This window comes from Mytilus trossulus, chromosome 13, assembly GCF_036588685.1.
Source record: "Mytilus trossulus isolate FHL-02 chromosome 13, PNRI_Mtr1.1.1.hap1, whole genome shotgun sequence".
In the NCBI taxonomy this organism is placed as follows: Eukaryota; Metazoa; Mollusca; class Bivalvia; order Mytilida; family Mytilidae; genus Mytilus; species Mytilus trossulus.
Window position 1 is genome coordinate 44,255,149 of NC_086385.1, and position 26,812 is coordinate 44,281,960.

The 26,812-nt window shown below is 32.7% G+C and overlaps 1 protein-coding gene across 3 annotated transcripts in view; it reads left to right on the forward strand.

The window, feature by feature from the left end:
* Positions 1-6,885: 6,885 nt before the first annotated feature.
* The window catches only part of LOC134693935 (A disintegrin and metalloproteinase with thrombospondin motifs 6-like), a 41,600-nt gene continuing 21,673 nt past the window's right edge, over positions 6,886-26,812 (forward strand). The window contains exons 1-6 of one of the 3 annotated variants that reach the window (XM_063554885.1): positions 6,886-7,215; positions 11,995-12,200; positions 14,751-14,828; positions 18,153-18,318; positions 18,933-19,029; positions 26,109-26,187. In XM_063554885.1, coding sequence (XP_063410955.1) covers positions 7,074-7,215; positions 11,995-12,200; positions 14,751-14,828; positions 18,153-18,318; positions 18,933-19,029; positions 26,109-26,187 — 768 coding nt within the window. In that variant the 5' untranslated portion in view covers positions 6,886-7,073. Of the gene's footprint in view, positions 7,216-10,851; positions 11,072-11,994; positions 12,201-14,750; positions 14,829-18,152; positions 18,319-18,932; positions 19,030-26,108; positions 26,188-26,812 lie in introns of those variants that run through there. The other 2 variants (XM_063554887.1, XM_063554886.1) reach the window with 2 other exon arrangements.

Genomic DNA, 26,812 nt, shown 5'->3' on the forward strand with positions numbered 1-26,812 from the left:
AAAAAGAATCAATTGAAAAGTTACGGTGTACTTGAATGGTCCATGAGTTTGTTTTCCTATTGCCTTAGTAGAGGTAAGAATACTTATATACACACATTTAACATGAAGTATGCGGTGAAGCCTTTCTTGTTAAATTTTTTATCATAACTTGCATTTATTCTGTATGAGTTATTATTCAATTCTTATATGTACAAATCATCGATTAAATAAATTAATATGAATACATTCACGTTACTTAATACATGTATTTGTAATCGCTTAGGCAGTTGCGGATCCAGGCGGTCGGGGGTCCGGGGTTGGGAACCCTAGTTACTTTTTTTTTAATCTTTCATCTGGGTATGAATTCTCACTTAACAATTTCTGGATCCGCTCCTGAATTATATTTTTGTAAGTTTAAAAAACACGAATATCAGTGAAATTAACAAATATGGAAAATATGGGGCAAAAAATACCCGTCCCCATGTACCTACGATTACATCTATGTTATAGTATACATTATGATCGAAATGTTAACGTCTGATCACGGATGCAAAGTAAGAGCGTATTTTCCTTTTGAAATGTCTGTGAAGAAAAGGACACGATAATTTTAAATTATTACATGGCATTTTCCATATCGACCCTGGTATCAGCCCTAGACTTCCATATCAAGCCAGAGGGCTGAGGGCTTTAGCCCGAGGGCTTGATATGGGTCGAAGGCTGAAAGCAGGGCCGATATGTAAAATGACATGTCATGATCTATTTATCACATATTTCCAAGTTTACTGGGGCTGATATGGATTTTCAAAAGCTAATATCGATTTTCAAGGGCTGATATCGATTTTCAAAGGCTGAAATCGATTTCAAGGGCTGATATCAATTTTCAGGGGCTGATATGGATTTTCGGGGGCTGATATGGATATTGGAAAATAGCCAACTTTAACTTCCTGCTTTATCTAACAACAAGGTCCGCAAACGATGAATACGAGCAGCAGACATGAGTAAAGGTTCTGGAAGAGTGACCAATGTCCCCCTTTAATTGACACGAGATCCAAGCTGAATATATAATCTATAAATATTTTCCATATATAATCATAGACAGTATCTGTGTTGAATAAAGTTTAAATGTGGATAAATTGCATGTTTCAATCTTACTTTTGCTTAAGATATCGATCATGAATATGACCAACGAATCGGACAGTATGAAAACATACGGTGGCAACGAGGCGGACAGTACACTTTGAATAGAAAAGATTCAATTGTGACAATATAATAAAAAAAAATGAACCAAACTTTTGTGTGTGTATGCTGAATATGATTATTCAACTATGTATCGATTAAAAATCTTGAAAATGTTTGAATTTTCGGAGTTTTGTTAAGATTTATGACTCGAAAAATCGCAAAATTTTGACCCCTCTTCATGATCAGGAGTTATTTTAAAAAGACGGTTGATGCTAAAAGCATAAAATAAGCTTTAAATGGTCAAAAATACATCATTGTAGTTATTCACTTACCTTGAGCTGCTGAACAATCCATTATGGGACACTTTGTGTTGATATTCTATATTTTTTTGAAAAACAACGAGCCGATCGCCGTCGGACAGATCAGCAACTTCCGTTTTGTGTCACTGTCCGCTTGTACACTGTGATTATTGGCAATATTAATTATGTGGAAAACAAAAGGGTCTGGAGTGGTGTAATTTTTAATCAACAGCATTGTACTATATAACTTATATATAAAGTTGAATTCTTTGATTCATCGTTTTTACGTGATGACGGCTGACAAATTGGACCTCGTAATTTTAGTATTATGGACAAGATGTAATTGGCTTTGTGATAATTAGCTTTCAGTAAATACAAGTACCATGATATCGGTGCGTTGTTTATTTTTGTTTTAATGTATTTCCCCCAGTGGCGGATGCAGGGTTTGGGGGCATTTGGGGTCCGTGGAATTGCCCCCCTTATTTTTTTTGGACGATCAAAGCATTTGAATGGAAACATATAGTTGGAATCTCCCTTTGCTCAGGGTTGGGACCCCCCCCCCTCTTTTTAAAATGGCTGGATCCGCCCCTGATTCCCCCCTCAACCGATCTTTTGAGGTGAACTAAATGCTTTGGATTTGGACAGTTTGTTCTTTAGCTGTGCATGCAGTTACATCCACTGTCCAAGGTTGGGAAGGGTTGAGAGCTCTAACACATTTTAACCTTGCCAAATGCTTGCTTGTCAAAAGGCAGGAGCCTTTAGTTGTTGTCGTTGGTTCATTTCTGCCATATTTGTTTAACGTGATTTTTTTTTGTATGAATCAGGCCATTGGTTTTTTCGTATGTTTTTTCACATTGTTTATGTCTGTGTCTTTTATAGCCGACTTTACGATATGCGGTGTTCACATTGTTAAAAGTTACAGTTGCTTATATTTTATTACATCCACTGCATTTTAACTGTGGTGGATAGTTGTCTTAGATCTATTGGGCAATTATCTCATATCGCGTTATTCGTGCATGTAATACAGTGGCGGATCCAGAAATTTTCATAAGTGGGGCCCACTGGCTGCCTAAGAGGGGGCCCGATTTTGTCACGCTTCAGTGATTCACTATATAAGCAACCAATATTTTTTCTCAAAAAGGGGGGGGGTCCCTGTGCCCCCCTTAAATCCGCCTCTGTAATATATCATCATTATAGATATGCTCTGCACTATGTTTGTATCTGAAATTCTTGAGCGTAACTCACATTGTAATAACTTGTTTGACCCATTTTGGTTTAATTTATAAATAAAATCATATACATGTACGTGTATGTAGAATCGAAGTTCACTGGGAGAAATATACTCCACTGTTGTAGAAAAATAAATGTTCATCCACAATCTATAATTAAAATATAGATCTCGAATTTTGTTATACTACGTAACATCTATACTATTAAACGAGAAGACCTCATTTTAGGTGTCGCTTCTCTTCTTTCCACAAAATATTGATCAACTTGCCTCTGTGTCCTATAGGTACAGTGCATAGTGCCATTTATCATCCATTCATATGATTATTCAGATTGAGTTATTTTAGGGGAAAAACGAAAAAAAAGTCATCCGGATATTGTCCCGTCATTGGACGAAATTTTAAGTCAGATTATACTTCCGGTTTGCGTTTTACTGTATACTATGAACATACATATACAAAGAATAAAGTATAAAGTGTATTTTCAGAATTCTATCTGCTGTCATTTTCAAGTTTACTATCCATGGCAGTCAAAGAGTCTATTAAATAAAGAGGGGGTCTGTATACTATATCAATGACCACTACGGATCGATTAGTAAACTTAGAATTGAAAGTAAATACACCATATTAAATTTATTTAGTAATGAATGTTCATAATATACAGATAAGCGCTACCAATATTCATGTGAACTTTTGATACCTTTTCCGATAATTAAATCTTTTACAAAATTCATTGATTACAAAAAAAAAGAAGATGTGGTATGATTGCCATGTTGAGACAACTCTCCACAAGAGACCAATATGACACAGATACTAACAATTATAGGTTACCGTACGACCTTCAACAACGAGCAAAGCCCATACCGCATACTAACTCAGCTTTAAAAGGCCCCGAACTGACAATATTAAACAATTCAAACCAGAAAACTAGCAGCCTTATTTATGTACAAAAAAATGAACGAAAAAATAATATGTAACACATAAACAAACATCAACCACTGAATTACAGGCTCCTATACTTGAATGTTCATAACATACTTAATGTATGTTCATATTAATTTGATACAAAACCAAAAAATGGGCATATTGGAAATAAAGGAGGAGGGATAAATATAAGCATTTTCCTGTCCCCAATAACCTATGACTTATGATACTTTTGCTGAAATTCTCCAGTCATTCAATATTTTACAAAATTCTTCCAACAACACTTTACATACTTTAAACTACGCTCTGAATGCCCGCGATTTCGCGGGTGTGTTCTAGTATGAATTAAAATATAGATCTCTAATTCGTTATACTACATATGAATTAAAATATAGATCTCGGATTTTGTTATACTACATATGAATTAAAATATAGATCTTTAATTCGTTATACTTCATATGAATTAAAATATAGATCTCTAATTCGTTATACTATTATATATGAATTAAAATATGGATCTCGGATTTTGTTATACTACATATAAATTAAAATATAGATCTCTGATTTCGTTTACTACATATGAATTAAAATATAGATCTCTAATTCGTTATACTTCATATGAATTAAAATATAGATCTCTAACTCGTTATACTTCATATGAATTAAAATATAGATCTCTAATTTCGTTTTACTACATATGAATTGAAATATAGATCTCGGATTTTGTTATACTACATATGAATTAAAATATAGATCTTTAATTCGTTATACTACATATGAATAAATATATAGATCTCTGATTTCGTATACTACATACATGTAATGCAATATGACGTAGTCGGCTTACGAAATCAGAGATCTATATTTTACATAAATTTTATTCATTATTCTTTTACTTAATTTCAGTTTTACAGTATAACAACAAAGCAGCGTTGAATATATTGCGATGTTAAATGTGCAATTAGATAACTCAAAAAGTTTCTTGAACGAATGATTTAAACTAAATGTACAAATCGCATATGTAATTTTTCAATGAAGATTAAAGCATATACTTTAATGTTTTCAGTGAAAAGAAAAGCTACCGCAAATCTCATATGATATATATAAATATAACAATATAATGATCCATAACTTTTCGTCGTCTTTTTTTTCAGTTATGGATCTAACATTAAGCGTATAATAATACAAATTGTTATAATATTATGTTCAGATCGGCCAACGGGGGATAACTCAAATCAAAAACATGGCTCTCATAGGCCATGACAATAACCTTAAAATTTCAGAATAACAAAAAGAACATAAAATCAAGTCAAACGATACATATTTTTTCGTTAGTAAACATTAAAGCAGCTTCAGTTTTTATAATACAAAATGCAGCATCATCCATGTTTACAGTCTTTCTAAACAAAATATTCTGATCCCCAGTATGATGAAAAAATATTCTGACCAAGCAGATGACAAAAACAAATATTTTGAACGCTAATTCCACTCATACAGGTCTTATATTGCTAAATTTTGAAGGAAAAAAAATGATTGAAAATCGCGTTGATAAAAACAAATAAAGTGTGTCGTGCGTAGCGTGAAAACAAATTTTATTAATAAGGAAAAAAACATTACCCTCCCCCTTTTGAAGTTAAATGGTTGCTCCCCTAAACTTCCTGCACATAAGATACAGTTGATACGAGGGGACGATATCGTGTGGATATAAATACATTTTCATTTATAACTGAGAAAAAAATAGGACTATCGTCTCATTGGCAATCATACAACATCTTATTTTTAAGTATACATGTACTAAGTACATGTAGCATGTGTTTAACGCTTTTATCAACATGTAAATACATAAAAAAAAATACGTTACCAATATTTCCAATATTTTATTATCTTAGGGTAATTCAAAGTTTGTTTATAAAATACCTATCATTTTAAGTAACTTAACATTTTCTACATTAAGGACCTAACCTCAAATATCTAGTAGCTTAATTGTGATTTCTATACGTCACCAAAAAAGAAAACAGACCATTTGTATTTAAAATACAGTATTTAGTCAGACGGCAGTTAAGTAGAATCTGTTCACCTTTCCGGAGCACCTGCAATCAACCTTATCAGAGGTGGATATAGGGGGGCCGGGGCCCGGCCCTCCTTTGAGAAAAAAAATGGTTGTTTATATAGGGAATCCCTGAAGCGTGACGAGATCGAGCTCCCCTCTAAGGCAGCCAGTGGGCCGCGTGACCCACTACTGAAAATTTCTGGATCCGCCACTGCTTATGTCTCTTTATGTCATAGAAGTTTTATGTATATGAAATAATATGTATTTGATTTCTCAATAGAAAAAAAAAACAGTTGTTAATGCATATGAATACTCTCGTTCGTAAAATGCGGGCATATTGATTCACTGTATGTTCGATCGCGGATCGTCACCTAGTCGTCCGGTTTTTTTTTTACATGTGCTTACATGTATAAGTCCGTTACACTATCATTTGCATTTTGTTACCTCACCTACAGACGATGACCTTTAGATATGCAATTACTGTTTTTTTAAATTAGCTATACGTTATGTGATATAACTTCATATCAGACAACATCTCCTTATTGTTTACTATGCTGTATATATGCATTAGTTTCCCTTGCCTCAAAACCGGTCACTTTTATCCGTCACATACTCGACGCGTATAGCATTCAACGTCTGCATATTCTGTTTCAAGCTCTGAAATAAGAAGCAATCAATAAATGTACAATACAATCATGACAATTGCTATTTATACATTTAAACTAGAAATTATGAAGCCTTTTTACGAATTCTTATTTTTTCAATCCATAAAAGACTTAAAACGTCAAATAAATGCTGAAAAGGGCAAGGGAGGTCCCTTTGAACAAGTACATTAAATAACATATGATTTTGAAACGCCTTGCTTATCCATTGATGTATAAATTTATACATATATGTTATACCTCAGGATCATTTTCAATAAATCTTTGAAGAGTGACTAGGTCTCTTTTCAGTCTAAGCAATATTTATGCCCTAAAAACAAAAACCTATTATCAATTAAAGTAGAAATTCCCATCTTTCACCAATGTCCACCTTTTCCGCCGCCCCTATTTATATATCAAATTAATACGAGACCGATTTGCTGTTATTCTTTTCTCGTAATAAATATATTCAAGAATTATTGATGTTAAACATAAAGTTCTATATATATAGTACAAACTACCACTATCTAAGTTACACTTCAGTGATTAATACACCATGCAAGACATTGATCGACACAAACATGCTAACATCGGAAGGTCGCTGCGTATACTTTTTAGTATTGAATATTAATGAGTTTCTCCGTTTGCGTAATCCGATACAGAATCGATACGAGATTGTGTGTGTTTATCATGTGCTATAATTAGAAAGTGTACAAATGAAGTGCACGTGTAGAACTACTCGCTCTATAGAAATATTAATAGTATTTACATTATCATGATTATGAACATCTTTATTTTTTATTCAATATGGATTTTTACGATATTAACGTCGATAAAATGTAAAGTGAAGGATAAACCACCTGATATACTAGATCAATTTCATTATTGGGACATAAATAATAGCCCTGAAGTACTAAGTAAGTATTATTTTCTAGTTAATAACATAAACTATATACTTGTAGTAAATATAGGTGATATGAGTGGGTGGTTGTAAGACTGGAATACATACCAACTGTGTATTATATAAATACACAATGTACAGGTCATGTTATAATCATTTGTTATGATTGTGTATTGATCATATTTTCAATTCGTTTAGATATACCATGGTTAAAGTAAAAAAAAAAGACAGCCATATCTTTTGCACGTAAAAGACATTATGTAGATTTCTAAAAAGAGAGTACTATAGGCTTATCCCGCTACAAGACAGCACTCGCACCCGCAAAGTGGAAAGGGATTAGCAATATATGTTGCAATAACTTGTGTCCCAATCCACTATAAATAAGTATGTTTAAAATAAAGTAAATAAATACATTTATCATATTTAATTCCATCTGTCCATTATATGAAAATTAAACGGGTGTTTTACGGTTTTTTTTTTTTTTTTTTTTTTTTTTTTTTTAAATATTTTGGTTCTTTCTTTCTTTTCTATCTTTGCTATATTTTTTATTTATAAATATTTACACCTTGCATTGAGATAAATGTTTAAATAAATCAAATTAAAAAGTAACCACAAGAACGCTCTGGGTTACAAGATCGCAATTATTTGCAATGCTTTTTCCCGCGTAGGCATGTTAAGGTGGTGTTCAAAGTGTTGAAAATGAACAAACTGGGTCAACATGGTAATAGCGCAAAAGGGAAGAAGAACATGCACAAAAAAAACCAACATTAACCCTAAAAAAGTTCAAATTCTTGCATTCAATAGAAGAACATATTGATCCTTAGATAATTAACAGGTTGATCCAAATTGAATAGATATGGATTTAAAATTTCCGGGATTTGAAAAAGAGGGGCATTGCTTAATACATGATATAATTCTGTTATTGTTAAATCTTAAAGATAATAACAAAGAAAACGCTACAATTGGGGGAAGTTAAAAATACTGATGAAAATTAAAAGGAAAAACAAAGGGGTCCATTTTACAAGAGCCTGCAGTATGCAATGAAACAATGATCGCTGTGTTTTTTTCTGAGGTATATTTTTAAAAGTTTTATTTCATTAATATGTATTGGTGTAGGGAGGGAGCAGAAAGGTAAGACTATTAAAGACTCTTCCACTTTTGGTGTTCTCGTGTGTTCACAAGAACTTTGTACTTTTATTTGGTAAACCGCATACATTTTAGTTTGAATTGACACAGTCATATCTAAATGAATCATACGTCTGTTAAATCGATTTTCTGGTAGTTACAACGTTTGATTTGTATAACAAAGTATCTCTTTTTTCTGTTATACTGTAATATTTTGTTCTGTTGATGGTAGCAGGCAAATCTCCAATATTATGTAATCTAGCATATAAATGTAATATCAGCAGCCATGATAGGGTGATATACGGTGATAAACTGCATGATTTGACAGCAGGTCAAAATATTTCCTTCGAGATTTATTTGATGGGGTTCCAAACGGAATTAAAACGTGTTCCTATGTGTCTTTGTGTGTGTAGTAAAAGAGGTGGGGATCAAGAAGCTTTTTGTCAATTTGTATTCGGTTTTGACAAGCATTTTTAAATTTCACAAACAACCCGAACCCCTAATACAACCTGTTTAGTGCTCATGTAATTGGGACACGCTGTCCTATGGACACGTACATTTATGCTCTGTATGCCCCTTGTGGGCCCTTAATTGGAAATAAAATATGTTCTGTTCTGTTCTGTTCTGTTCGTACATGTATTCTTGTTATTTTACTATCATTTACTAGTATTTATTTTAATGTTAAATTAAAATGGGTCAACCTTTATCGTAAGACACTTCCCAATGACGAGTTATCCTTTTCAACGTGTTCTTCCACTTTCTACCATTTTACTTTGAACATTTTGACTTTGAGATGCCCATCCATTTCGCAAAACGATAATATCACATACATGACATATTTTGTGGTCAAGGAAACACATTTAATAAGTAAAATTATAATCTATTGTAATTCGTCATAACAACATGTGAATCAACTTTCAACTTTTTTCAACTTTTATTAACACTCTAGACAGTTTACACTGTAACAAGAGGCAGACAAATAATACAAGTAATAATTAGAGCGAATACCAACATGACCAACATGTGAATTCGGGCGATAACATAAAATACGGATCATTACAATGAAACTATATCATATACAAAAGCTTTATATTGCGGAAAATACATAAATATTACATTTACAAAGGGATGTATCCGGTTATCTGTACGTGGTGTCATCTTGTTATACATCAAGGGAATATCAAAATGTTGTCCTCGTCACTTGCAGTAAAAATATCCATTCCTTCTACTTTTTCGGCTAGAGCTTACACCTATCTTAAAAATATCGTTGGCAATTTATGATCTGACGAAAGTGAACACATCCTAGCACCCAGGGGAATGTGATGAGATCATGTAAAGACAGCATCGGTTGTATCTTTAAGACTTGTCTTTCTCTTTTTATACATCTACAGTATCTGTAGATAATAGTTGAGAGATGTTTCACATGAATTTGAGGTCGATTGAACATCAACACAAACATTGACTAAGTTCTGTAAAAAAAAAACAAGGGGCAACACATGCACGTTTTTATTTCACCAGTTCTATGTTTTTCAATCGTGGTACTAGTATTTAAAACTCATTTAGTAAATCGAAGTCCTTCAAATTAATATACTCGATATTTTTGCAACAGAAATTAAATCATGTGTATGCGGTTTCTTAGCTCAGTTTTCCGGTATAGGGTAGCTGTCAAAATTAAAAACCTCTATGAGTTAATAACAGTTTCTTTAATGTATTCTTCATATTGTTAGCAAAGTTTTTTTTAATATATTCTATATATATTTTGCACAGTTTTTGTCTAGTTTTAATTCTTCATTTTGTTTTTAACACAGCAAGCCACATCACCTGTAGTTCTGAGATAATTATTTATTCTAGCTAAACTGTTTTATGTTAATGAAGAATAATTAGATAAGTAAACCTTGCCTTTAACTTTACGTTACTTATACATTTTTCTCTGCTGCTACTGTCTTCCGCATGGCTTAGATATTGTTACCTAAAGTTCTAGAGTTGCCAGATGTCTTGCTCTTTCTTTCTTGAAAAAAATTATAAACAAATATAATTAAGTGCGTATAAACAGAATTGATCATCTTTTGACGTTTGTGAAGATGAATCATTTGAAGTACAGTTGAGTTATAGTTATTAAGAACTTTGACACCGAGGAGGATTGGCAAAAAAAAGGGGTTTCTTTTGATGATATCACCGTGTTATGAAAGAAATAAAAGTGCCATCTCTTTCTATAATATTTTCTAAATAATGGTTTTAAATCGATTTTTTAGTAATTCCATTTAAAGTTAGATAAACGAAGTTATAATAGACATATATAATGTAATTGATTACATGTACGACCTGAAAGTTACATTGACCAACATATAGAATATAGGATAACTATTGTAACAGTATACTTGTACTTTATTTGTTCATAATGCAGATTACCTTTATGTTTACCTGGATCAGACAGGTAACAAAATCAGGTAAATCATATCTAAATGTCAAATTTTACGCTATTTGATTTACAATGTTTACAACGGCAATACACATTCAACCCAAGAGTCACTCATCCGGAAAACATCCCAATATCTATTGTACAAGATTATTTATTGAAGTCACATGATTATTATAAGTGTATCTACTCACTTCCTTATATTTTACAATATTTTACAAATGTAAGATGTCTAGATGGGAGTTTGTTTTATGTTATTTTATTTGGATTTTCGGTGGTTACAATTGTTTCATTCAATCTTTTACAAACCAGGATGTTAATTTTGACTCTGGTAAGTTGTTTATAAATATACTACTAGTAATTATTTAGATACTATATGGATAAAATGATCAAGGTCACTATACCTTTTCAAGTAAACTATTGTAAGTGCAATAGCATAGCAGTCGGCTTGCGAATATCCAAGTGTGGTATACATAGTACAGGCCCGTAGCCAGGCATTTCCAAAAGGGGGGGGGGGTATTTGGACTCATTTACTCGACTTAACAGTCACAATTTGAACAGAACGTTGACTTTAACAGTGCTTATTTTGTTTCAATGGGGGTTTGGACGGGGGGGGGGGGGGGGGTCGTCCGAGCACTCCCTGGCTACGGGTAGGTAGTGTAAGGTGAGATATGCTACGAATGATTATGAAATAGAATTGATAACTTTGCATATTATTACATTTTCTTGATCGTTGCCAGATAATTCTGACAATATTGTGTCAAGCTCCACATAATTCATACAAGATAGGTTAAATATATTTAGTAAACGAGCATTCGACATGTTGTGGTATTTCGTAAGGGCATAGATCTTAATAAAAATTGATAAGATAATAAGAAGATGTGCGGGTACAAGGGAATTTGACACCAAATATCAAATGATGTATTTCAAGTCAGTATAATTACAAATCTCCGTACGGCCTTTAAAAATAAGCTATATCCACACCGCATATAAGTATGAAACCAAGCCTATACAAGGACACACAATGAGTTTTAAATAACTATAGCAGCCTTTTTTTTTCTCAATTTTTAGAAGTTCTAAAAGTTATTGCAAATTTAATTCTATTCAGACCATTGCACATGCGATTTTTTAGTTGTAGTATGGTGAAGAAAAAAGACTAGGAAGGGATAGGATGCATTTTTACTATACTGCAAAGGGATAAGATTTTAATAATAGTCTCTTACATTGTAACACCTCCTTTTTTTCTGATTTCAGGTTCCATACGAGTAGAGTTACTAGACAACCATATATATAGACGTTCAGTTAGTTCTAGATACGATCTCTCATTAAAATTCTCTCTCTCATCCAAACCTGTGATATTAAAGTTACAACAAAATGCTCAACTCAGTTCTAGAATTCCAGTTTATGCTTTTGCACAAAATGGCTCAATAATACAAGAGGATTTACCTACTGATTTACACGTAAGTATATACATGTACACATGCTTACAAAAGCTTGAAATTACTTACTTAAAATGTTTGGTTTGGTTTGCAATGCTCTTCAACTTCTTACCTCATTTGGCATTTAACTTTTTTTTTATATCGAGCGTCACTGGTGAGTCTTTTGTTGACATAATGCGGGCCTGGCGTATATATACAAAATTCGAATCCTCGTATCTTTGATGAGTTTATTTAATGCAAATGTACTTTGTATGATATGTTTGCATGTTTGCTTACATTTGGCAGTAAAGAAAACTTTAACCCCAAAAACGATCCTGTAATTATATTCTGTACTTCAGTAAATTCAGTCTTAAAGATAACAAGTACAAGTAGATGGAGAAAATGATTAAAAAAGGATAAAATATTAATAAAAAATTATACCTGAAAGGGTGCATCAAAGTGAGTGTATGAATGTAAAAAAATAATTCATTTTTACAGGACAGTTTTTTTTTATAAAAAAATATATATTGTAGAGTTCTCTAATACACACTGGCGCTTTAAAGGAAATTGATAATTATGTCCATATACTTATCAATGTCAAAAGCTTATAACAATGTAAAAATGCCGAATCGGATGTATTTGCTAAATGATGAGAGGTTATGTCCATGTTCAAAATGAATCTACTTGAAAACACACTTATCGTACTACTTTGATCGTTTAGTGTCTGGTAAATGAATAATAATTGTTTAAGCGTGTGCTTTTATCAAGACATCCATGGTCAATTTCCCCTGAACGTGTACCACACAACGAGATTAAGATGCTAAATAATGATAAAACTAATGTTTGAACATTAATAAAAGATATATTGAATAATTTACTGAAAGAATTTTATGATAATTGTCAATGTGGTCCATGCAGTGTGTTTTCATATCAAAATTATAAAGTTGTACATGTATAAATTCTTTCTTATGTTGTACTGTTATACATGTACCACTGTCCCAGGTTAGGGAAGGGTTGAGATCCCGCTTACATGTTTTACCCCGCCACATTATTTATGTAGGTATGTGCCTGTCCCAAGTCAGGAGCCTGTAAAAAGTAAAATCACAATAATTCAGTGGTTGTCGTTTGTTTATGTGTGGCATATTTGTTTTTCGTTCATTTTTTTTACATAAATAAGGCCGTTAGTTTTCTCGTTTGAATTGTTAAAACATTGTTTTATCGGGGCCTTTTATAGCTGACTATGCGGTATGGGCTTTGCTCATTGTTGAAGACCGTACGGTGACCTATAGCTGTTAATGTCTGTGTCATTTTGGTCTTTTGTGGATAGTTGTCTCATTGGCCTTTATACCACATCTTTTTTATATGTATATTTTGTACTTTCAATTTTACATCAAAACATGGAACTCTTTACCAAATTGTTTAATTTGTATACATAGAGCTTTCATTTCCGATTGATACTGGTTCAGTTAAAAAGACCCTCTTAAATATCATATGTCAAAATCATTTTAAATTCAACTTTTGCATTTTTTTCTTTGAATTATACTTAATGAATAAGATTTATCTAAAAAGGAGAAAATTATAACAGGAATGAAAAAAAAATTCCTGATAAAATGAAGAGTATAAAATGTTTCTTCTTGTCGCATTAAAGGGTATCAAATATTTGTTCCTGTCGCATTAAAGGGTATAAAATATTTGTTCAAAATGGAACAAAAACATGTATACTTTAACCTATAATGGTTTACTTTTTAAATTGTTATTTGGATGAAGAGTTGTCTCATTGGCACTCACACCACACCTTCCTATATCTATCTTAGAATTGTTTAAAACAAAGTTTCCGGTGAGAACTTTTGTAAGGAAGAACAACAATACTTAAGAAACCTTGAGGTATTTTCATTGAGCACAATGGTATAAAAGATCTAAGAACACATTGAAGAGATTTTCGAAAACAATCCTATCTGGCTAGCTATAAATTCGAATGAAATTGACCTACTTAAAATATTTTGACGTTTTAAGTGGATAAACAAGTATGAAAACTATTGTATATATACATTGTAGGCAGAATTCAGATAAATATTTCAAATAATTCGAAACAATACAGAACAGAACATAACATATTTTATTTCCAATTAAGGGCCCACAAGGGGCATGCAGAGCATACATGAATAAGGAATAAGAATATTAATTTGATAGTAGATACAAACATTTTTTTTACATACAGTAACCATACAATTAATATGTAATCAACACCTCCTCAAATCCATTTCACATTGCAGAGGACATTATGCATCATCCTTTTGTACATGTTTTTGTGCATAAAGTGATATTATAGATTCTCAAATGTGTGTTCTTAGTAGATTATTTTCTCCGGAGTATGGAATTCTGTCAATATAGACAACACTGCTATATTTGGAAAGAAAAAAACAATACAATGATTTGATTTGAATTAAATTCTTTGAAATATGCATGTCTACACAATTTAGCTACATGTATTTTGTAGTTGATATGATTTGAATTTGGCGAATGATTACATGTATTCTTGTGTGTTTTTTTCTTTATTACAAGGATACATATGTTTTATCATTGTATTTGCAGGATGTGAATTATTATTACGACACATCAAATGGTGCCTCATTCTACATTGAATCTATCGATGGCTTACGGAGTCATATGGTACGTATATACACATTTAGATTGAAGCACTGTGGTCATTTAAAAAAGGGGGATGACAAATTCACAACGAAGGTTTACAGGGCATAGGGAAATTGTCTCCTTAAAATCTCTGCGGTGAGGTGAATTTTTCATATTTTGTTTTATTTGCAGACAAATGATGAGTTTGACTGTGAATTACGATGTAGACAGCCATGTATCATTTTATCCTTTCTCTATCTTTTTGGTCCGTTTTTCAGTAGGATATATACCAAATGTTCACCCTTCTGTAAACCCATCTAGCGTCTCTCCTATATATATGATTCGACAACACATTTTCATACGTAAAAGGTTGACGATCTTGAAATATATCTGATAAATAATTCTGGCACTGCTGATTATAAACTTATTTGAATGTTTTGGAGATTAGTGTGACGTAAATTTTTAAAGAACAGTTCACATTTTTGTTTAGGCCCAATACCAACATTCCTACAAAAAAATAAAAGAAATGAAAATTTAATTTATATGACAAATTATCATATGTGGTTACTGAGATAAGTAATATTAAATAGATTGTGGTAACTCCTTCCGGACAAATTGCACTTATATAAATATGGTCATTCTAATATCTTGACCTTTGCTTTCAAGGTGTAATATTGACCTACGTTTCTAGTGTATTACTAAATATGGCGTTTTATAACAGTTAACATATAACAGTACTGCCATAAGGAATACATACATGAATGACTATAGTCCACCTAAAATCATATGATCTGCTCAGTGCTGAATCATTCTGTGAACGTATTTTATGTTGGCATACTTTCAGCTACTTAAGGTAGCAAAAAGATTTTGTGAAATGATAGATTTATTGGGTCCAAATCGCAGTTTTCACCTTCCTGTTTTAACGTATTATCATTTTAATATGGTAATCAAAAGTAAGATTCAAGAGGATCTGGGTGGGTTTTACAGAAAAGAGAATAACTGGGGACAAAATAGCAGAATCAAGTATAAATTATTTTTTTATAGAGCAAACCAATCTAATTAAAAACCGATAAAACAGGAGAATAATGGGTTGCTAAAATATACAGAATAGGGAATGCTGGTCTTATCGATTAGAATAAAGGAAAAAAGTGGAAAAGATTTAGAAATACAAAAGAAAGAGAATTAAAGTATTAAGGACCTCCCTTCAATTTTTATACCCTTAATCGGCGAGCTCATTTTCTAGGAATACTGTCTGCAAAATGTCTTTATACTGAGACGGTCAAAGCATGACGAAGAGGAAGGGCAAATATGTACATAATGAAATCTAATTTTATATAGAAGAATAGAAATGTATATGAAAGGATATCATTGATTGGATTTTCTCAGAAAAATAAGATGAACCATGTGAGTCATTTCGTTGTTTCCTTATTATTTTGTATGCATAACAAAGAGATCAATTTTAAAGTAAAATTCCCAACAAATAAACTGTGCCCGCCCTTCCGTCCGTCCGCCTGTCTGTCTCGTATCATGTTATCTTTCGGTTGAATGCAGTTTACGATGCATTGTGTCACACAAACTAGAAGGGTAGTAGAAAACGTGTGTATGTGATGTTAATATGTTAGTGAAGTATATATATAAAAGGCAAACTATTGTTTCAATTCAAATTTCTCCATTCTCCGGGCAGGATAAAGTGATATTTCGACCGGGGCTCGGTGTTGTGTATCAAATACTTTAGCTTCTATTTAAAAAAATTCTAAAGAGTTTTTTTCTGTACAAATTATCAAGCTTATGATAAAATTTCTCCATTTAATAATAACATGTCTCAATTCGATAATTATACAAAAAAATAATCATGCATGCAGCTAAATGTACATGTATATACATGTATAGCATTTATTTTTCAACTTGTAAAAATGCAGATGGAACCTTTTGTATAGTTAAATTGTACGATAATATATATCTTTATTCTCATAAACCAAAGTACAATGGTACAGACACATATAAAAATGAATTAGGGGGCTACCATTTGATTTTTATGGGGTGGATAGGATGAAAAATTTTGTCCTGCATTTTTTTTAGCTGTAATCACTGTCCTGCCGTTTTATTTTTCACTCTGTTCGGTCCTGCCTCTTTTTTTTTTTAGTTTATCCTGACTTTTTTTTACCTAAATTGTCGTCCTGACTTTTTTTGCAAGTGTCTCATCCTGTTTTTTTTTTACTCAAAACTCCTGTCCTGCCTATTTTTTTTCAAATTTCATCCTAGCCCCCTCCTCCCCCCTAAAAATCAAATGGTAGCTCCCTTAACATAGTATAAATTTTGAATACAAATGTAAAGTATAGAGACATAAAGTGATTACCCAGCAATAAGATGGTAGATATATCTGACTAACTGGTCTCTGTTTATAAAACGAATATAAAATGGAAAATGGAAATGGGGAATGTGTCAAAGAGACAACACCCCGACCATAGAAAAAAAACAACAGCAGAAAGTCACAAACAGGTCTAAAATGTAGCGAGAAATTTCCCCACCCGGAGGTGTCCTTCGGCTGGACCCTAGACAAATATATACTAGTTCAGTGATAATCAACGCCATACTAATTTCCAAATTGTACACAAAAAACTTAAATTAAAATAATACAAGACTATAACAAAGGCCAGAGGCTCCTGACTTGGGACAGGCGCAAAAATGCGGCGGGGTTAAACATGTTTATCTACGATTTTCTACCCCTAAACATAACGATGACCGTAGCCTGCAGATTTGTAAGAACGTTTTGGAGGTTACGTACGTACATGAACGTCCCAAAATTACCTTTTAATCTCTAAACTTAGCTTGCCTCAACCACAAGTTATTAAACTTACACACATTGCTTATTATGTGTATCACACAACTCAGATCAAGGTGACGTTATTTTTACCGTTCTGTTGTTATGCCCCTTAACAAATCGAAACATTGCTGAATTTTTCGTTTCTATTCTCAAACCTAAGTTTGCTTCAACCAATTTAGTATACACAATGCTTATAACACAAATGTACCACAAATCTCAGTGCGGGGGGCATCTTCTATGTCCCGTGGACATATTCTCTATTTACTGTTTATAATGCTGTTTAACTTTGCATTTCCAATTTCAAGTTAAATTTATCGAGCTCCACTGATGAGTCTTGTGTATAATTGACGAAAAAGAGTAGGCTAATGCCGCTACAAGGCAGCACTCGCACCCGCAAAGTGGAAAGGGATTAATATAAGTTGCAAAACTTGTTTCCCAATCCACTATAAATAAATAAATATGATTAAATTAATTGACGAAATGCGCGACTGGTACCCTTAAATAAAAGTCTGGTATCTGTAATGACCTTGTTCTGCTTTCAGTATGGTACATTCCATTTTGAAAATGAGGAATACATCTTAGAGTTTAAGAACAACAACTCTGTTGTGACGCACAAGGAGTCCCAACAGCCAAAGAGTATCTACCATTTTAAGATACGGAAAACGTCGTCACAGACATATACAAATCTGAACGACCCAATATACACAAGTAAGTGCTTTACTGTAGAATATAATAACCAATATAGAAATACGACCGTGCACCGCGTTTAAAAATACAATTTGAAATTTGTTATTTGGATATAGTTTGAAGCTATATAGTTGTTTTCGTGACTTTGTTTATATTTTTTTGACAAACGAGTTTTCAAATTGAATGGCACGTGCAAAAAAACGGAACTAATTATACATACAAAAGAAACAAAATGAATTTGAAAAAAACATAGGTTGTTCTGACATTAATGAAGAATATTTCGATAATTTTAATACCTCCTAAAAAAGATTTTAGCTTTGCTCCGCTCGTCAAAAGTTGGTGCCACCTAGACTAAAGTTCTGACTCCGCCCCTGGTAAAACACCAAAAATCAATCAATTATAGTTAATATGTTTACTAACTATTCGCAGCAGCAATTTCTAATAGTCAAAGGCGGATACAGCCAATTTTAAAAAGGGGTGGTATCAACCATATGTCTCTTTTCAAAAGCATTGGTCGTCAAAAAAGAGGGGTTACAACCACCAGATCCCCAACCCTCAACCTCCTGGACCCGCCACTGAAAGTTGGATTGAAAGCTTATCAATCAAATAATTAACGACGATTTTTTTTCTTTTAGATATTAACAAAACCTTTACAGAGCATCACAGAAAGAAAAGAGCACCATCTTACCACGTAGAAGTTTTATTTGTCGTGGATTATTCTATATATAAACAGTAAGTTAGCACGGACTTGTTTTGTCTGGTCGAGAGAGATGTTAGATTTAATAATATAGGGCTATTGCATGACTTTTATACACATAATGAATGGTTTTGAAGGTTTTAATAAGTGTTGTACCTTATACAACAATTACTTCTCGAGGCGATGCCGAGGGCAACAGTTAATATCGAAATGACAACTAAGTTACTTTCTGTTAAACTCATAACTAGTCACTAATTTGTGTTTACCGGAAAACACATATTTCAAAAAATTCCAATTCCAGATTACCCCACTTTTGAAAGAAAATGAATGTCGAACGAAATCTTAGATTTGATATTATAGGGCTATATAATTGCATGACTTTTATACACCTTATGAATGGTTTTGAAGGTTTTTATAAGTGTTGTACCTTATACAACAATTACCATGATTACTTCTCGAGGCGATGCCGAGGGCAATAGTTGATATCGAAATGACAACTAAGTTACTTTCTGTTATACTCATAACTAGTCACTAAGTGTTTTATTATACCGGAAAACACATATTTTAAAGAAATCCAAATGCATGAACACCATTTGAAAAGAACATCAATGCTACATATACGTGCACGTCATGCGTAAATAGAAGTTTTACCCTTGGCCATCAGAACGTATGTCAAAAAATTGGTTTTTCTTTCTCTTACTTCAGTTATCCTCTAACAAATGTTATGAAACTTATATTCCCCATTTATTTAGTTCTTGAGCTATTTCAAAGTATTTAGAGTTGACAGTAATAGAGCTCTTCACGGTTAGTTCGGCCATGTTGGATAGGAGGCAGATTTTTTAGAAAGAGGTGGAAATAGTATGAAAGTATGGGAAATCCTATGTGTGTTTCCAAGCAACTGCTCTGTTTCTATGATGTTTTCCCGTATTTTTGCCCCCTATCCAATATGGCCGAACTAACCGTGAAGAGCCCTATTAAAAGTAGGAATACTGTGTTAAAACGTTTTGACGGTATATATGTATAATTGTCAATTGTCAGTAAAATCATAGAATATTGCAGGCTATCTTTAGATTATGTTCTGTGGGAACTATTATATACCGAGCTATGCAATGTTATTATTCTATTTCTGATGCGATGAAGAATAATTATGATTTCTAGGATGAAAATTAAATTCAGCCTTTCATTACATTCACAATACCAAACATAACATTTTCAATTAAATTTATCATTTATGTCATCCGGGTTAATAATAATCAATAATAATAGAAATAAAAATGTCAAATGCATTCTTCCACGTAAGTTATTATAGATAATAATATTTTGAATAATTTGTAAGATTTAGTACATGACCGTTTTTGTACTCCTTGACAGTTTCTTATGATCGTGCAAATAAATTTTATTTTTCGATGCATGTTATCATGGTTATTATTGTGGATTAACTTGTTTATTTTTATGATTGAGCTATCGACTTTAGGGTGTGGTGGAGTTTACAAGTCGAGAATAATTTGGCAAAATAAAAGACAAATGGGGCATTATATAAAAATCAAGAACAGATCATAATGGTGTGTTGAAATATAAAGAATAGACAATTAAGCGACAAACAATATAAATAATAGCAGAAATACAATACTAAACTAGTAACGGACTTCTGATAATAGAGACCGTGGACCAAAATAATACCGAAATTAATGCTCCCCTCCCGCCCGATCCAGACCCTCCGACATGCTATCTAATCTTGATAAAATTCTCTGTAACATGCTGTTTAATGGCGATAAAACTTTTTCTGATTATCTTCTATTTGTTTATGTTAACGATCAAACTAAATTATCAGCCAGTTAGATTGATAGTTGATAATGTAACGATATTTGATAAGGGCATCTGATGTACGCACGGGTTGAAGGATATAGGAATAACAGGGGTGCAATAGTGTGCCAAAGATGTTCACTGAGGTTATACAACCCACGAACATGACAAAGTTAATATGCAATGCAGTGAACTATGCTTGAGATTTCAAAAATACTTATGTTATCTCTCATTGGTGGATCCAGAGGGGGGGATTCCGGGGTTGAAACCCCCCCCCCCTTTTTTGGGCCGATCAATGCATTTGAATGGGAGCATATAGTTGGAACCTCCCCCCTTTTTACTCTGGGTTGGAACCCCCTTTTTAAAATGGCTGGATCCGCCCCTGTCTCCGTAGCATATTCATGACCACTCCTTTAAGCCAGTAGTAGTATCTGCATAGCTTTGTTATTTGAAGAGTTTGATCATGTTACTGCTGATGCCATGATGGGTTGTTTCTATTTAAAGCCACAATAACAAATAGTTTGGTTTGCCCAAACCCTACCCAAAGGTTGACCCATTGGGTAGATAGGAAGGCATTTTCTTTTTTGTTTTTTTCAAAAAGAGAAATTGAAGTATCGGGTGTTTATTAGTCTTCATGCCTATCTGATTAAAAAAAAACACTTCTTCAAATCAGGACAATAAACGAATTTGAGTAGGCAGCTTTTTTCTGGGCAGGTAAAGCGTTTTGTCGAACCAACCTATTCTTTTGTATGGCCCAAATCATTGTCATTTTATAGATTCTTAGAAATAACAAACCGAAATCTCCTTAGGTTATTATATGAAAAAGATGAAAACGGCGTTTGGTCAGTATAAATATAATACATGATATACCTAAACCCCATTGGAAGTCTATTATCTGATATCAGGATCAACACGTATGTTCACACTTTTCAAATTTTGTTTAACATTTTAAGATTGAAGATCCTGATTGGCAGATGCTCTCTAGAGATGGATAATATTTACTTATATCACCCTGAACATCAGTCAATATATTACGCAAGAAATAGTGCAAAGATCGGTTTCAAAGATTTGGTATCTGATACGTTTTTACATATTTACACGTGCTGTAGAAAGAGTCGATGCACTCTGGGTATTAATTCAAATATTCCAATTTCTAATGTATATCTTGTGGGATAACAAAGAAAATTATTTTCCCAACTAACTGTTGTCATACGGCATCCAGACAGCAAACCAATTATGTCTTCTTGATAGATATAAAAGATTTAGAACACCATTTGCTTTAAAATGTGAAAACACTCGTTTCCCCTGATAAGCGTGAAAAAAATCTTTTATACGCATCTGAATCTAAGGAAATAAATAAAGATGAAACAAACAATTATAAAGCAGAAATTCACCAGTGAAGGGACTACCAATGATCCGCCATTAACACAGACTACTTTAATTGCCAAACATGTAACAAAATGCAACTACTGTCGAATTTCCTAGCTTTGGATTCTGTTAATTTGTTATTAGGTAAAACAAGTTTTTAAATTTCCGTTTCCCCCTCCATACAATGTAAATCAAGATAATCAGAAAAAGTGGAAAACAAGACCTTATGGTTGATTTTTTATTTATTTTTGGTGTTTTAACGCCACTTTTAAGCACCCCATTTAGGCTATTTCGTGGCTGCCAGTTTTTGTGGTGGAGGAAGCCGGAGTGCCCGGAGAAAACCACCGACCTTCGATAGGAAAATTGACTATCCTATTCAATTAAGATTGGAGTCGAGTGCACCAGCATGAGCGGGGTTCGAACTTACAACCCTAGTGATTACTGGCCGAGTTCACTTGTAACTCTACAATGGACTTCATATTTGATAGATTATCTCGTGAACGCACCAGAGTTGATATTTGGAACAACTCGAAGTAACTCTATGGTAAGGCCCTGACCAAAGCATTGGTTTGACGTCATTCAAGAGTTTCTCGAGTTTAACCCTGGCTCGATGAGGGTTGGAACCATGGTACGCGGGGTTAACTCGAGTGGTTCAAGTAAAATCGTATTGTTGAAACCCGAGTAAAGTTAACTCAAGAGTTTCAAGTGAACTCGGCCAGTAGTAACTACTTAGACCACTCGGCCATCGAGGCCCCTGAATACGAACCTAAAGACATTTAAACTCGACGCCATGGCTATTACAGTAAAGACCAATAGTTGAAAGATACTAGAAGTACTGCTAACACCAATATGAAAGGCAAATCATAAAGACAACACTTCTGATACTAGTTTTTGATTGAAAAAGATTTTTATCGCTCTTCTAATTTACAACTCAACAGTTTTTATCAGGTTAACAAGTTTTAGCTGACGTCATAAAGATATGTTGTAGAGAATGTAGATTTATAAAAGCTTGTGGAATCTATAGAATGTGTGTAAACCTTATTATTTTAATGACTTTGATCACGGTAAAACGAGGATACTTTTAATGAGCGATATTTATTATAGAAAAACAATAATAAAAATAAAATATCCTTCTGATACCTATATTTTTTAAAGAAAGAATGTTCAATTTAATCGCGGTAAAACGAGGATCCTTTTAATGAGCGATATTTATTATAGAAAAACAATAATAAAAACAAAATATCCTTCTGATACCTATATTTTTTAAAGAAAGAATGTTCAATTTAATCGCGGTAAAACGAGGATCCTTTTAATGAGTGATATTTGTTATAGAAAAACAATAATAAAAACAAAATATCCTTCTGATACCTATTTTTTTTAAAGAAAGAATGTTCACTTTAATCACGGTAAAACGAGGATCCTTTTAATGAGTGATATTTATTATAGAAAAACAATAATAAAAACAAAATATCCTTCTGATACCTATATTTTAAAAGAAAGAATTTTCACCATCTTTACTGAAAGACTAAACATTAAGCCATTTGTAATAGTAAGTAGCTTTCGTCCCTTTTCAATGTTTTGATATACATGTACTCTTGACCGTTTCGGTTAATATCAGTTGTTCAACATTTCAATTGGCTTTTATTTTAAAATGTTTTGGCCACCAGCATCACAGAAGAGACATGTTAAGAGATTATTTTCTTTTCCTAGAAGAACTTTCATTGCTAAACGAAAACTTGAGTCATGTATATATAAAAATGAAAAGGATGTATTTCCTTGTCCTTGGAGAAAACAGAAATTATTTCCTTTCTGAAAGAAAACTTCAATCGTTTAAAATCTGATCTGGTTCATGGATTATTTCCTTTAATTTTGTAGTATACAATAGATGCTTTTTCCTTGATGAATGAAACACACTTGAACTGTCTACAATTAAATTGTAAAGGCACAAGCCAAGTTACTTTTCTTGGAAGAAAACTGAAATATTTCCCTGAGAGGAGATAATTTGAATCGTGCATGTAAACATATACTGATAAACTCAATGTTACTACAATAATTAAGGGCTATGAAATTTATGGGATTACTTGCGTCTTCCGATACATAACAATCAAATAAAGGACGCATGCGCAGACCACCCGGTGTCAGTTTTTGCTGTAAAATCTTAACGAATAAATCCCTCTCCCCCAAAACAACACAATTAGTTATTTGCCCCAAGTACTCAATCAGTGTATGTTGTTCTGTCTAACTCCTGTGTACATATAAGTGTTAATCGTTTTGACTGAGTAAGTCGTCGTCCAACGTTATGTTTTGACCATCGTTGGCGATTGGTGAAAATGCAATAACGTCCAATGCATGTCAAATTAAGACAATATAATCTCGACAATCCTTTCTCATTTGAACAAACGGTTAAAGTACAAAAAAAATAAAAAAATATACCGATCTCTTGGAATGACCGATATGGAATGATGAATTTCCAATGGTGTTTTTTGTATACCTATAAATTTCTCTAAGTATATTCTTCAGTTAAAATTTAGATTTTTGGCAAGATGAATTTTCAATGGTATTTTTATTTTCTTTGTATGATCATTTCGAGTGTCCGTAATACTTGAATCGATAGAGATTTACTTCTGTGTTTCTACATGTAGACCTACAAGATAAGACTTCGTGGGTTCCAGTCGTTTGCATTACTCGGTTTTTTGTTTGTTCGTCGAATTTCATTAACCAAACATCGAACGCAAAAGATACTGAACCTATGTCTTACTTATATAATATTGGACTATAGTGTTGCAGTGTTCTGTGTATTTGTTTAATAGGCAGAATGTTGAAAGCTTGCTTAGTATATTTCAACAGATTCTCTTTATCTTCTTTGACTGTGATGACAAAATCTAGATTACAATCGCATTCACGTCTTGCATATTTATCATATTTTACAGCAAAATAAACACTGTGCACTTATCACTAATGTTCAATCGTTTTATTTAATGGCACATGTTTACTCTTTTGAAAATATCTTGAACAAATCATAACAAGAATGATATTCAGTACTAAAATTTTAAAATTAAAAAGGTTGCGAGAACTGTTGGAAAAATTATTTCCATGTGAATTTTATTTGCACATTCATAAAGTCTCGTTTGTTGAGAAATCATGGATGTCAACTATCTTCAATCTATTTATGCTTTTATAAATTAAAATATTGTTTAAAACGTTTAAGACGCTCTATGTTCATTGTCATCATTGTTGATCAGTCTGTCAAACATATAACTAGATATGCCCTTTAAAGTACCGGACAGTTTACTTTAACGGAAGGAGTGTAGTGTGATTGATTGATTAGTGTATTGTTTAACGTCCAGTGGCAGATATTTGATGGATATTCAGATGAGATTTCTTCAATATGTGGACGGGGTGCTTCATTTCTATATTATTTATTTTTATAGGCCGTTTTCCTCTTTTCATTATTTAAAAAAATCATTTTACTCTATTCATGATATGTTAGTCCCCCATTAGTTTTAAATATTTTTTGGCGCTTATTTTATAATTTGTGAAGTGTTCATAAAAAATTCTGTAAATTCCCAGCTGGACTTCTGTTGTTGTTTTTTTTTACCACGGCAAAATTAAGACATTTATTTGAAAATATAAGTGATGCAGTAATATTCTGACAAGGTGTATGACTTGTCTCATTTTTTACTGACGTCTAATTTACTGTTTAAAATTTTTTGAAAAACTAAGGCTTTTCTACCTCAGGCATAGATTACCTTAGCTGTATTTGGCAAAACATTAAGGAATTTTAGTCCTCATTGCTCTTCAACTTTGTACTTTTTTGGCCTTTTTAACTTTTTTGGATTCGAGCGTCACTGATGAGTCTTTTGTAGACGAAACGCGCGTCTGGCTTATATACTAAATTTAGTCCTGGTATCTATGATAAGTTTATCTACATATTCTGTTTCAGTTGGTATGACCACAATAAGAGATCCAGTGCTCAGGCTATCCAATCAATACGACAGATATATGCCTTTGTTGCCAATGGCGTAAGTATATGCTGTTAAATTAGTTGCTTATTCAAAAGGTTAAACTAATTAAACAATGGATAGAATTGTTTGAAACATGCGTAAGTCTCTGAAAAAAATTGAATGGAAAAATTGAAAGATGCGACAGAATTTAAAAAAATATGTGTGTGCTATGTTTTATTATGAATTATACAAATTACAAAATAAATTCACATTTACAAATAGAATTAAAAAACAAGCAGCAAGTGTTAATATTAATATGATCCCATTAAAAAAGAGTTAAATGGGGGAAAAAACATGTACAATTGTATTAGTTCAAGACTAAACAATTCTTAGATATTCTTGTAAAAACTAAAAGAGCAAGCAACGTCACTTGCATTGCCGTTATTCGTCGCATTTTGTAATGAGATCTTCAACGCACAGAAAAGCTCATAACTCATTGCATGTTTACGGCAGACTAGAGGATTGTTTCGAGTGCATTTTGCGGCTAGATGATCATGTCAACCGCGCTTGATCTAAGCAAACAAATTACACGAGTGCGGGTTAACTTAAAATATCTATAAACTACCTACGACAGAAGGCAATATCTGACAATTAGAAATAGAAATACTACTACTGTATCATAAGATCTCGTAGTAAAATACAT